The sequence below is a fragment of the Lethenteron reissneri genome, chromosome 26 (assembly GCF_015708825.2).
Source record: "Lethenteron reissneri isolate LAM-NWPU_2019-01 chromosome 26, ASM1570882v1, whole genome shotgun sequence".
Lineage (NCBI taxonomy): Eukaryota > Metazoa > Chordata > Hyperoartia > Petromyzontiformes > Petromyzontidae > Lethenteron > Lethenteron reissneri.
This window is the reverse complement of record NC_083804.1, coordinates 919,498-933,605: the sequence shown is the minus strand read 5'-3', so window position 1 is coordinate 933,605 and position 14,108 is coordinate 919,498. Positions and strand designations below refer to the sequence as shown.

At 52.7% G+C, this 14,108-nt stretch overlaps 1 protein-coding gene across 1 annotated transcript in view; it reads left to right on the top strand.

The window, feature by feature from the left end:
- The first annotated feature begins 733 nt into the window (after positions 1-733).
- Positions 734-14,108, top strand: part of LOC133347446 (regulating synaptic membrane exocytosis protein 1-like) — a 28,592-nt gene continuing 15,217 nt past the window's right edge. Inside the window, exons 1-3 of the mRNA XM_061559702.1 lie at positions 734-1,564; positions 10,786-10,924; positions 13,016-13,128. Of these exons, the coding sequence (XP_061415686.1) occupies positions 1,423-1,564; positions 10,786-10,924; positions 13,016-13,128 (394 nt within the window). The 5' untranslated portion in view covers positions 734-1,422. The remainder of the gene's footprint in view (positions 1,565-10,785; positions 10,925-13,015; positions 13,129-14,108) is intronic.

The following is a 14,108-nucleotide window of genomic DNA, read 5'->3' as shown; positions in this document are numbered from 1 at the left end:
TTTCATCTCATGCCACTGCAAGTGACATTTGACCCACTTTCCCACATACCCGACTAGACAGATATTTGCTGCATGAAAATCAAAACGTTTTTTATTGTCATTATTATGCTAAGAGCTGGAATTAAGGCAGGAAAAGACACGTTTAATGGGACTCGGTTTTTTGTGCAGTCATCGTTTATCCGGCTGACACCGAGAGCCCAATTTGACATCTCGACCAATTAGCCGAGACGCCTCGTCACGGCAAAGTGACCGATCGTTAGCGACAGAAACGCGTCACAAATTCACTGCGAATCAGGCCCCAATGTACGTGCGCGTTCATCAGTGCACGGCCCCTGCAAGCTTGGATACGAGTCCATGTGCACGTATATGTCGTGCCGGCAACATCCCACTCTTGGAGCCTTTGCCACGGCGAGCAATTGGCTTTGTCTGGGCGCGTTTCGCCCGAGCCACTTTAATGGGATTGGACGGGCGGTGGCTCGTGGCTCTGGCGGGCACGAGGAGTGGAGGGGGGGGGGTGAGAAGCGGAGAGAAGCGGAGTGAAGCGGAGGGGACCGGGGAGGAGGCTCGATTCTGAAGGAGGAAGAGGAGGGGAGGGGGGTAGGGAGGGGCGCACGGGCCGCGAGCTGTCGCCATGGCATTAGAGATGCACGAGCACGTGCCGCGTGCCGGGGCGCGCGCGCGCGCACGCACGGCCCCGTCGGCCAATGGGCGCGCGTCGCCGTGGCAACAGAGAGTGAGGATGCGGCGCGGAGCCGGTCCACGCCGAGGATGATGCGCAGAGGAGCCGAGCGAGCGAGGAGAGTCCGCAGGAGACGCCACAGCGTGACCGTGGCCCAGGCGGAGGACGGGCAGGCGAGACGACGCGCGACTGCCGACAGTGACAGCAGCGGTGGTCACCGATGTGTTTGTCGCGACAAGCGCCTTCCTTGCTTGAATGCGAAGCCGCTCGTCCTGCCGTCAATAATTCTGGCAGAGATTGTTCCAGTCATTATTTCTCTCTCTGAGCTCGGAGAATGTCGGTGTTTGTTTCTATAATGCTCGTGAGTTCCCGTACTTCGCATCAATATCTTTTTGGATTTATTTGTTTTTACCCACGGCAGTGAAAGCCTCTAAAGTTGTATCTTCCGATTCTACCGCTAGGACATTTGTGATCCTCTTGAGAGAGTAGCCCTGAGATAGTTTGAAGCAAGTTCATCACAAGAAGAGATTTACAAACAATATCCCAAGAGGGCAAAAACAATGTTTGGACTTTAGAGGTCCCGCTAACACATCGCAAGCCAATCTCCGCCGTGACACCTCTCTACCCAGCTGGCTCCAAGCGTCCGAGCCCATCGCTCATCCCCGCCCACTACTCCAGATCGATCACGGCCACTGTCGAACTCCGTTGTTCTCCGGGCAGCGCGACGCTCAGGGAGAGTTGCGATGGGGAAGCCAGAGGCGGGCGGCGGGCCCGGCCTGGGGTTCCGCGTGCCTCGCTCCCAGAGCAAGAGCAGCCTCTCCGCCTCTCTGGAGGCCCTCGCCAGCTACCTGCCCTGCATGGGAGCCGCCGAGAGCGGCGAGGGAGGTACGTCTGGACCATCGCACGCTTGCAGCCGCTGCAGCTGAGAGCGACCGGCGACTCGCACACACCGCACCAACATTGACGTCTCTACACACGCGCACACGTGGATATACGCAGGGATATTCGCACAGAGTCTCAGACTATACCTGCTCATACACGCACACATGTCCATGTAGAGTTTGTAGACAAATCTACTAATATGTATACACGGCAATGATCCCTCTTATAGCCTTCACCGACTTTTGGGGCAAGTTCTGTTCGCGAGTAGCACCGATGAAGGCCACTACGACACACGTGGGGGTGGGTGGCCAGAACCACGCCCCACCGCCTTTGTCTGCCCAGTAGCAGTGTTTACACACCGCACTAGGTACTCATTTGAGGCTGAGTTGACCTATGGTATGACCAGAACTGGTTTAATGAATCGTCACTAGTGTTGACCGTGAGCAGGAATCGAGCTCGGGTCGTCGAGTTCGAAGCGCGCATGCACAGATACACACACACACATATCCGAACATGCCCCTACGCGCTCATACGTGCACACATGCTTTAACATGCATGCACACTCGCACACGCACACAACACTCCCGTGTGTATGCATGCACGCACGCTCACGTGCACGTAAAAAGCGCGCACACGCGCACACACGCAGGCAAGAACACATCTATGGAGCCACTTTCTAGCGGCTTGCGGTGAGAGCGAGGCTGAGGTCAGTGGCCAGGAGGATCTTTGAGACCCCATTGGGACGATGACTCCTGGGAATGAATGAGAGCCACCTCAAGGCAATGTTGACATACTCATGTTCTGGTATTGCTACCTTAATATTCAGTAATCGCACTTGATTTCTAACGTTTTTGTTCAGTATGTGATTTACCTAATGAGATGTATCGCTTTAAGTTATGTTTGACATATGATTAAGCACATATTATGTGCATGGCCCGTTCGCACAAATACTTTCTGGCATAAAGATGTAGCCTGCATAGACTGGTGGGGCAAGGGCTGTGAGTGAGGATATTTGAGACGAAGGCGGCACACGAGGAGATGGGGACCCAGACGCCATGCCGGCCGCCCTTCATTCCCCCCGTGATGTTATTCGCACACCCTCAACTGCTCTTTAGCGGCTGAGTTGACCTAGGGGAGGCCCACGACCGGATTCAGCTGTGTGCCCTTGGTGTTGGCTGTGGTCCAAACTCAGGACAACGGGGTTGCAGGACAGCACGCTAACCGCTACGGTGCCGCGATATGCGAACACGCACACACACACACAGACAGACGCGCACGTGCACCACGTGAATCTCCGATGGAGGTGACGTAGTTAATTGGGTTTAATTCACTGATCACCGAGTACATTTGTTTTCATTATGCTGCTTCAAATGTAGTATTTGAACCACGTTCCTAGGAATTGCAGTGTCGTGCTACAGGGGATGTTGAATGTTCCGCACAGTGGATGTGTGTTTAATTTTGAGATGGTGTAGAGTTCGAGGACGTCAATAGCATTAGCAGGATTGTGTTGCAAGATATTGACTCTGAAGTTAATATGACAATTGCATCTCCAAGTAATGATCACAACATTTCACCGTGCTCTTCATTAACACTGCCTTATCCATGTTCTTGTTATAAGGCTGTGTTAATGAAGCAAATTTTGATCATTATGATTTCTGTTTATGGACCACTGCCAATGCAGTGCCTTTATTTTTCATCCAATTAATTTGTGTTTACAGGTAGAAGCAGCCTTAGCTAAGGTGTATAATAAAAGCAAGTTTAATAAGATTTAAAAAAAACTTTCATATTCGCACAAATATTTTAATGTTGTGTTCCACATCCGTTTAGTTGTGCCATCTGCTGGAGACCAAATACGCGGCTCCGCGAGACTCGGGAAATCGCTCTCGGAGCAGCTCCTCCGAGCTCGTTAACCTCTAATGGAACCCTCCGGCGCTGCAACAATGATTGTTGTTTGTTCCGATAAAACCGCTGAGCCCAATGCACAGTGCACTGTGCTCATGGCCACTGACACGCGGGCGCACGGCGTCCGCTCTGTTGCCAGCGACTCGTGCTGGGATTTATTTCGCTTCTGATCACCGCGAATGCATGGCAATTCGCCTCAGTGTTGCAGCTGAAATTCTGCGGGTTTCAACGAAACATTCCCCACACCTCTTGGCGATGTGATCCAAACACCAAAGGAGATTGAGTGTTTGGATTTGTCAGTTTTGTGTATATCTAAATAAACGCTTGGTAATTGATTTCATAACACCACACAGCCTTTGAATTGTGTTTACGTTTTACGATTGCAATAGCTATGACCTTAATTAATTGTGGTGGCGCTGCATAATGATTGCTGATTCAAAATTTCGCATTGAATCTGGGCACGCAGGAAGTACATTACAATGATTGGTACAATGGGGGCATTTAGATTCCAGTGGCATTCGTCGTCCGCAGCAATGTAAACCAAACATTGCCTCTTGCCAACAGCTCGTTTGCAGCTTTAATTCATGTCGACCAACATTATTTAAATATTTCCAAAGTTGTATTTTATTTAATACACAGATACTCAACGAAACGAGTGAGAGACGTTTTGGGCACATTCTTATCGAAAGGCGGAGGATCATTCTGAAATAAAGGGCAGATTGTCACTGTGTGAAACATGGAACGCTGAGCTATTTCATGATTTCAGTGTCTGTGTCACAGACCCCGTTAGTGGCGGTTGTGCAATGAACTGACCCAGATATGAGACCGAGCCGGGCACGCCGCGCGTGACGACGGCACTGCCTCTGTCGGCAGCTCGCGCTCACTCCCCGACGCCAACGCGGCGTCCACTCTGTCAAGATGTGCACAGATTGTTAAGCACGTGACGATGCATCAATTCACTAATTAAAATATATATTCTTACACTCACAATTCAAGCAGTTAATCTCACGTTGCAGAACATCGATTATTTACAATGTATGTGAATTGTACGCTAATGTTGCTATTAGGCTAATGGAGCAAACAAAACCGCCTCAATGAGATGAGATAGCAAAGTCGACAAAACATTGATTCTTGACTTGAATTGTAACCCTGGATTGCGACAATTCATGTAAGCCATTAAATGTATCCAAATGTAGATGTTGGACTAAGGACAAGCTGCCATTAGGGGGTCCCCTGGCCAAAAAAACTCTGAATTCTGATACGTTTTCGTACGTTAAATAATTGCAAGTCGCCAAGTACGATTGCATTCTATAAACAAACTGTTTACAACGGGCCGAGGCTCGATACGATGACCTAGTAGGGGCTTCATTACAATGAAGGGACGATCAGTAATGATATCTCTTGTATAGCCCAGCAACATCTGCCATCATAATTCGCGTGCAGGCTGCTCGTGGCGCGTGAATCCCGCGGGTGCACACAACGAGTGGCAGGTGGCGTCAACCTCACTGCCTCCCGTCACCCCCCACGTGACCCCCCCCACGTGAACCCCCCACGTGAACCTCACTGCCTCCCGTCACCCCCCACGTGACCCCCCCACGTGACCCCCCCCACGTGAACCCCCCACGTGAACCCCCCACGTGAACCCCCCACGTGAACCCCCCACGTGAACCCCACTGCCTCCAGTCACCCCCCACGTGAACCCCCCACGTGAACCTCACTGCCTCCCGTCACCCCCCACGTGCCCCCCCCCACGTGACCCCCCCACGTGAACCCCCCACGTGAACCCCCCACGTGAACCCCCCACGTGAACCCCCCACGTGAACCCCCCACGTGAACCTCACTGCCTGCAGTGAGGCTGACGTCATGAGAAGTGTATTTTGCGCGGCGCAGTGTTTGTACATCATGTGCCGAGAGGATCACGATGATGTTGTTGTTGTTGTCGCTATCAATGGGGATGAACCAAGACACAGATACACGCTTTTTGTTTATATGGCGAGGGCCTCTGCCGAGTTAAACTGGCAGGTTTTGAGAAACACGTTATTGTAATAATCACTAGTGAATTTATTAGGATAAAACAGCGCACCGGATGCAATAACAGATGCCTAATTAATTTATATTAAATATTCATTTGCCCTTTTGAATTGTGTCCACTCCAGTAACAAAGCAGCTTAACTCGTCTGCGACCAAAATATAATTCCTCATAATTCCAACTCTTGTTTTTATTCCAGAGCTGTGCTTTAACAAAGCCACTTGAACGTAAGCTCCGGGCCTTTGAGCACGGGCAGGCTCCGAGCGATTTCAATGCAAGGATAGGGTAAGCAACTCAGGCGAGTGGCAGTAAAGCTTTGTAGAGAGAAATCAGTGACCATGGGGAAGACTTAAAGCCAAACGCCGGTGGTGATGCTGTGACTGCAAGAGTGGCCCTTGACAGCCGAGTCCGCATTTCAATACATTATTAGTCGTATGATGATTTGAGAAATTTATGTTGTTCAGCTGTTCCATGAGCATGCACAGTCACTCGCTCCGATTGATGCGGTTCTCACGCTGCGCGTTAGGCCATTCTTCTGGACTAAAACTCACATTTGTGAAAGGGGATTTTTTTTTACAGATTTATTTTATATATCACTCATTCTTGTACACCTGTTGGTCCTTGAGTTGTAAGTGGAAAGACAAACGTCTATCGGTAAATCCCAAGTGATACGAAGCCGTTAGCGCAAGTATGTATGTATGTTGAACTTCTTTCGCACCGTACGTAGCCTGGCGGAAGGGCGCTCTAGAGAGCCCCTGTAGAGACGGTGTCCCACGCTGGGCAGACAACTTGAGCGAGGTGCGAGTATCCACACTTTACCCCACCGCACACGGTCTGCAGATCGACTAACAGCGGTGCACCCAATCGTACTTGTGAGCGGACATGGGTGGTGGTGGTGGATTTAAGGAATTTGCTTCGTTGCTTTAGCTGCCCGGCCAGGAGACCAAAGTGGCGACCTCCGTGTGTTGCAGCGTCCGCTGTGCAAACCATTGCACAGGCGGCGACGCCAATGATTTGTCGACAAATGGGGAAGCGATAGCTTCGTAATGAATGATGAATATCGACCGACATCCAGGCGGAGCAGGCTGCGCGCTGCGGTGGCTCCACGGCGCGTGCCGCGTGGACTCCGGGCGCGTGGCGCGGCGGTGTCACGTCACACGGAGCGCCCATCCGAGCCCTCGCCAGCGTCTGCCGCCGATGAGATGCGATGCGATGTTGGGATGATGAGTATTTGTCTCTGGAGCACCTCGCCAAGCGATCCTGTTGACCTGATTGGATCGGGAATCTAATTTATAAAGGAGTCCTCTTGGGATCTTTGGGTTACGACAGAAAATTCGCAAAATTAAAAAAAACACAATTGTTCAGCGTTTGATTTTAATTAACATACGACGAGAGATGAGTCTCAATTGGTTATGCTGCCATTTATCGCTGTAAAATTGTCATTGACCCTTTGATTGGGAATTGTTCACCTCGTGACAACGGCTTTGTCCCAAGTGATATCTCTCATCTAACGGCATCAACACAGAGCTGTGCATTGTGCACAGAGGATAATATATATGGCAGTGATCACCATCATCATCATGAGCCATGGTCAATCCCCTGCTGGACGAAGGGCTTCCCCTGCCATTGCCATTTCTCACGACGGTGCGATGTTAATGATCCACCGTGCACACGAGCAGATTTCATTGCTCCATATCCTCGGCATACAATGGGGGCCGCACATGTGCCTGGCCACAACACCCTCGTGTGTGCTGCCTTGGGTACATAGATGCTCACTACGGCACTTGCCCCAACAGCCCTTCGTCCAGCAGGGGATTGACCATGGCTTTGTGTGTGATTGTGTACATGTGTTCACAGTGTTGGTGCAGTGGTTAATGCACTGCACGGTGGACTTCGTGACCCCAGTGTTATTCACGGCCATGGATAACATCAGTGGCAAGGGTTATCACAATATATCATGGGCCTCCCCTAGGTTAACTTGGCCTTAAATGAGTAAATTAGTAGCTGGTATGGTAGTGCAACGGTTATAACACGAGTTCGATCTTAGAGCGTGACCGTTGAAACAATGGGATTCTGTCTTCTTGGTTCTTTCGGTAAAGTCACGTAGAAGGGAAGTAATAAAATAATAAAAATAAAACATAATAAAACAATTCTCACGACGTTTCGGCCACAACGCAAGCAGCCGTCCTCAGGTGAAAACCAGGTCCGTCAAGGCGACAGAGTCTGAATGAAACAGCACACGAGCTTGGAGCATATATATAAGCTGGGCGCATTGACAAAGGAATTTGCATATCAAAAGGAATTTAGCATATTTATGGGAAATGCAGGAATGTGATTAGTACTGCATATGCATGTGCATTATGCAGGATTAACAGCATCAAAGGGAGCTGCAATTACTGCTGCTGCAGCAGTTGCTGCTGCTGCTGCAGTTTCTGCTGCTGCTGCAGTTGCTGCTGCTGCTGCAGCAGCAGCAAGTGCAGCAGCAGCAGCAAGTGCAGCAGCAGCAGCAAGTGCAGCAGCAGCAGCAACTGCAGCAGCAGCAGCAACTGCAGCAGCAGCAGAAACTGCAGCAGCAGCAGTAACTGCAGCTCCCTTTGATGCTGTTAATCCTGCATAATGCACATGCATATGCAGTACTAATCAATGCGCCCAGCTTATATATATGCTCCAAGCTCGTGTGCTGTTTCATTCAGACTGTCGCCTCGACGGACCTGGTTTTCACCTGAGGACGGCTGCTTGCGTTGTAGCCGAAACGTCGTGAGAATTGTTTTATTATGTTTTATTTTTATTATTTTATTACTTCCCTTCTACGTGACTTTACCGAAAGAACCAAGAAGATGAATCCCTGCAGTCACGAAAGCTTTAAATCGAAATTTAATGGGATTCTGCTGTCTCCGTCTACCCGGACATCTGGTCAGTGCGAAAAGGCAGGAAATAAACACCGAGAGTAGCTCTCTCCAGCAGCCCCTAGTGGGGGCCCTTCTGCCATCAGTGACGTGAGCCCAGCACTTGCAGGACTGCGCCTTGACCTCCACCACCTTCACTAACGGCATCGTACCACACTGGACTAACCGAGCGACGTTTGCCATTCCGCTTACAACTCAAGAATCGATGGTTGTACAATAATGAGCCAAGGTAACATTCGTGGTTGCACCTTCACCATTACTTTGACCTATTTATTGGGCTGTCGGGTGTGGCGGCCGAGGAGGAGCAGGACCCCGCTCGTGATGTGGGATCTCTACGGGACTGGTTGCACGCGTGGCAGTGACCGGCCTGGTGTGGTCACCCAGTGGCCTCTGATGGCCTTGCCGGACTCGGAAGGATTCGTTTGGTGGAATAAAAATCACGCGCATGGAGTTATTTCGGCGTTCATGGGCAGCGTTCATGGGCAGCGTTCATGGGCAGCGTTCATGGGCAGCGTTCACGGGCATCGGCGGAGCTGCCAATATCAGCTGAAGCCCGTTCGTGCCCTCTGCTTTCGTACAGGCGCCGGGCAGGGACTGCTGGTCTCTGATTGTGATGATTGCTGGTCTCTGATTGTGATGATTGCTGGTCCCTGTGATGACTGCGGGTCTCTGATTGCGATGACCGTGGGTTTGCGAGCTTTTGTGTCTAGCTTCTGTCCCATCGTTCTCATCAGCTGTGTGTACGTTAATAACAAAGGATGTGCTGAAACAACTAACGTCCGTGCTTTTATTATTCCAAAACACCAGGGGGATATTTTGATAGAAGGTGCGTGTGGAATTGTGGCGAGCAAGTTGATCAATGTCTGCAACCTCCCCCAGCTAAATTCTCTACAGCGGTCAGAGATTAAAGCATCAATCAATCAAAACGTTATTTATACGTTCCCTTTAATATGGCAGATCACAGGGCACGAATTTAAAGTGGCGCATGTCTCTGTGTGTGTGCGATTTATAAATGTGTCTGTTTGCTCCACAATACAACTCGGATTTATGTAACATCCGAATGTAACCTTATCTCAGAACGCTGTACAAAACAGTGGGAAGTGTGCGTCACGGGGAAACACGGAGAGCCATCATTTCTGCTGATGTAAAATGTTTTGTGCATGAGATAGGCATCGTCAGGGGCGAGCAGGAAGGTCTTTAGCCTGGACTAGAAGGGGGGCAGCCAGTCCAGAGCATTGGGCAGCTGGAGAATGGAGTTTCAAACCCACGGTGGCAGCAGAGGAGACGGAGCGACACCCCACGGAAAATATGCTCAGTGAAGTTGAGTTCTTATCTTTTAGGACAGTGCCCGTATGCATCGTCAGCTGCAGAGCTGCCAGGGGAGTAACGTAGACAACAGAGATGGATCGATGAGATCAGCGGAGGTGCAGGAGAGATTGAGACATTGCACGACCAAGAGGGATGGTGACAGCGTGGAGAGACATTCATCCAGCAGTAGAGACACTGGATGATGATGATGATGATGATGATTATTTAAAGCATCAGGAGGCTGTTAGTTCAAATCCAGGTCAGGGGCCGTCTAAGCCCATCATCCGTCAGGGATCAATAACATAGCCACCACTCTGTTGGAAGCTGCCAGTGGTCATCCTTCAATAACGAGCAGTACATCAATGCTCATTTGAGCATGGAGACACTTTGATATTTCATTAATGAGTGATAGTGGCAATTGGAGCAATCGTCTTCTCATCTGTGAGCAAAATGGCTCGGTGGCATCTCTGCATGAGGTACCCTGCCCGCCCCACGCGTTCTCTCGCCCCCCTCCAGTGCCACCACCACCTCGAGTGCCACCATCTCGGCACCGCGGCCAGGCACGGGAGGGCCAGGCACGGGGGGGCCACAGCTCGTCGATAATTAGGAGGGACGTGGCCCACATTTTTTTGAACGATCTGAAGAAGAAAAAAATCCCCCAAAATTGGGCCTAAATATGACATTTTGGTTGCTCCCAAAACATTTTTGGTTTCGGATATAAGTCAATCCAATAAAATTGTATTTATGAAAAACCCAACCCTATTTTGGGTGCAATGTCCATGCTCCCATGCACTGGTTAATGCGCTTTTAAACAGCGGCTCTCTTGACATCATTGTCCCTAGCAACCCTATGTATGCCCTTCTGCGTCGCTACCTCCATCCGCGTGCGGTGTTCGTTCATCTCCAACGAGGCCGCCGCAGCAGCGGCAGCGGCCTCCTCCATCCGCGCCGCGTGTCCCCTCCGGGGTTCATCGCCCCTAACGGCATCCGCAAATCTCTCCCGTCTCCCCGCTGTCCCCGCTCTCCCCGTCTCCCCGCTGTCCCCGCTCTCCCGTCTCCCCGCTGTCCCCACTGCTCCAGGCGGGAAGAAGCTGCGGAGCACCGTGCAGAGGAGCACGGAGACCGGCATGGCGGCCGAGATGCGCAACCTGCAGATGGGGCGCCAGGCGTCGCGCGAGTCCACGGACGACAGCATGAAGAGCTACATGTCGGAGGGGAAGTGAGTCGGGGAGAGCGTGGGGGGAGGGCGTGGGTGTGTGGGGGGAGAGTGTGGGGGGGTGTGTGAGGGAGAGTGTGGGGGGAGAGCGTGGGTGTGTGGGGGAGAGTGTGGGGGGACGTGGGTGTGTGTGGGAGAGCGTGGGGGGAGAGCGTGGGGGGAGAGCGTGGGTGTGTGGGGGAGAGTGTGGGGGGAGAGCGTGGGTGTGTGGGGGAGAGTGTGGGGGGACGTGGGTGTGTGTGGGAGAGCGTGGGGGGAGAGGGTGGGGGGAGAGCGTGGGTGTGTGGGGGAGAGTGTGGGGGGACGTGGGTGTGTGTGGGAGAGCGTGGGTGTGTGGGGGAGAGCGTGGGGGGAGAGCGTGGGGGGAGAGCGTGGGTGTGTGGGAGAGTGTGGGGGGGCGGGGGTGTGTGTGGGAGAGCGTGGGTGTGTGGGGGAGAGCGTGGAGGGGGAGCGTGGGTGTGTGGGAGAGTGTGGGGGGGCGGGGGTGTGTGTGGGAGAGCGTGGGTGTGTGGGGGAGAGCGTGGGGGGAGAGCGTGGGTGTGTGGGAGAGTGTGGGGGGGCGGGGGTGTGTGTGGGAGAGCGTGGGTGTGTGGGGGAGAGCGTGGGGGGAGAGCGTGGGTGTGTGGGGGAGAGTGTGGGGGGACGTGGGTGTGTGTGGGAGAGCGTGGGTGTGTGGGGGAGAGCGTGGGGGGAGAGCGTGGGTGTGTGGGAGAGTGTGGGGGGGCGGGGGTGTGTGTGGGAGAGCGTGGGTGTGTGGGGGAGAGCGTGGGGGGAGAGCGTGGGTGTGTGGGAGAGTGTGGGGGGGCGGGGGTGTATGTGGGAGAGCGTGGGTGTGTGGGGGAGAGCGTGGGGGGAGAGCGTGGGTGTGTGGGGGAGAGTGTGGGGGGACGTGGGTGTGTGTGGGAGAGCGTGGGTGTGTGGGGGAGAGTGTGGGGGGACGTGGGTGTGTGTGGGAGAGCGTGGGTGTGTGGGGGAGAGCGTGGGTGTGTGGGAGAGTGTGGGGGGGCGGGGGACGTGGGTGTGTGGGAGAGTGTGGGGGGCGGGGGACGTGGGTGTGTGGGGGAGAGCGCAGAGCGCGCAGTGGCAGGGCGAGGAGACTCAAGTTGACGTCTTCGGGGTTCGAGTTGAGTTCGGGTTCGGATTTGGGCGAGCCGCCCAATTGGGTTTGAGTTAGGGTAGGGGTTTGGGTATGAGTTAGGGTAAGGGTTTTGGTTTGAATTAGAGTAAGGGATTGGGTTTGGGTTAGGGTAAGGGTTTGGGTTTGAGTTAGGATAAGGGGTTGGGTTAGGGGTAAGAGTTTGCACTGTGAGTGGTGTGATGGGTTTTACAACTTTGTTTAGCGATTTGATTTGGAAATGTGTTATTTATTTGGCCATTGCAGGCAAGTCGATTCTCCCGTGGCTACATTGTTTATGTGAACCACTCACACTGCAAAGAAAACACGTTTGTCAAAACACGGCCCTGACAGGAACGAAATATTGATAGGCGAACTTCGCTCTGCTACGAAAGAACATCGGTACCGCTGCCAACGCCGTGTCACAATTTTATTTGTTCAGTTAAAATGTGGACACATTTCGTGAATTTGATTCTCAAATGCAGAGCTTTATTTGATGAGTCAGTGCATCGTGCCTCCTGGAAGGGCAGCTATTTTATTAGTAGCACGCAGAGTCCCACGGCGAATAAAGTAAGGCGTAGAGGGAGGGGAGGGGTGATGATGGTGGTGATGAGGAGGAGAAGGCGTAGAGCCGAGTGTGACACAGGCGGATAGATTCCCAAAGCAGAACTGTGCAGGAGGCGAGCTGGGAGGCTGGGAATTAAATGTCGCGAGCGCGACAGGGCTGAGGGTGAGAGTGGAGCGGCGGTGAATGCGAGCGTTTCGTCTGCAGCCCGCTGCTGCCTGCCGGCTTCCCCACGCCGTGTCAGTTATTTGACCATACTTCACCACACCGGTCATTCGTTCATTGCTATTTCAAACAAAACATGAGTACAGTTTTTCGTTGAACGCTCACTGCCTACAGCATATACACCGCACCTCGTGGGCACTGTTCGCAGTGGCCACGGCGCTTGACCCCTCGCTGTGGCGCCCTCTTGCAGCCTCGTGTTCCCGGGCCTGCGGTTCGGGCCCGACAGCCAGTTCAGCGACTTCCTGGACGGGCTGGGCCCTGCTCAGATGGTCGGGCGGCAGACCCTGGCGACGCCATCTGTTGGTGAGGAACTTGTTTGGGTGATACCGGCCGGGTCCCCTGGTGCAGTGTACTTCATTCCAAGGCCCCCAGGTGGCCTTCAGTGCGGCCCCCCTCAACACACAAATGCGACAACACCCCCCCATCATCGTGCTGCTGTCAAACCCAATGGTTTTAAATGTATGGCGGCCACCACACTGATGATGTCTTATCGGCGAAAGTGGCCTCCCTCTTAGAATCAGTGAAGAACTCTGCCCTAGTGAGTCAGTATCATGGCCTGCGTCAAGGGCCCCCTGTGTGGGGCTGGACACGGTGAAGAGTGCACCAGTAAATGAGACGGTTCCATCCTCACAGGAGCACGCCTCCAACTGCCCATGGAGAGTGGAAATCAAGTGCCACGTTAAGTGATCTAAACGTTGGCCTATCTCCTGCATAGACTGCCCCCCCCACCCCACCATGGGAATGTGGAATTTACACCACTGGCTCAGGGCCGCTGGTGATGAATGACCTCTGGCCGCAATGTGTGTTTCAGCATGAACACATTTTTGAGTTGAAAATGTCTGGATTCATGAAAAGTTACATTTGTATTGTTATCTCGCAAGACCATGAGAGAGACGGTGACGGCTTGAGGAGTCCTTCATCCAGTGGTGGATTGGTCATGGCTGATGATGATGACGTGTGTTCACGTGGCAATATAAAACTGCGGAGAGCTACAGGGAGCTCCGAACATGCATTTACGTGCAGGAGGCTCAGTGCTGATGCATGGCCGAAGGCAAATCACGTGGCACCAGGAGTCACCGTATTGATTGCTCCGGGCCTAACTATGGCACAAAGCAGAGCAATGTTGCCGGGTGACTCAAACACAGCGAGCCAGCAGAGCCGTCGCGTCAAAAGCCATTTCATTACCTTGAGAGCGTTAACGAACGATTCCCTTTGAGACCGCAGGTGGATTGACACGAAACACTCCTCGATAAACAACGCACGCGGCTCTCATTTATTGAGTT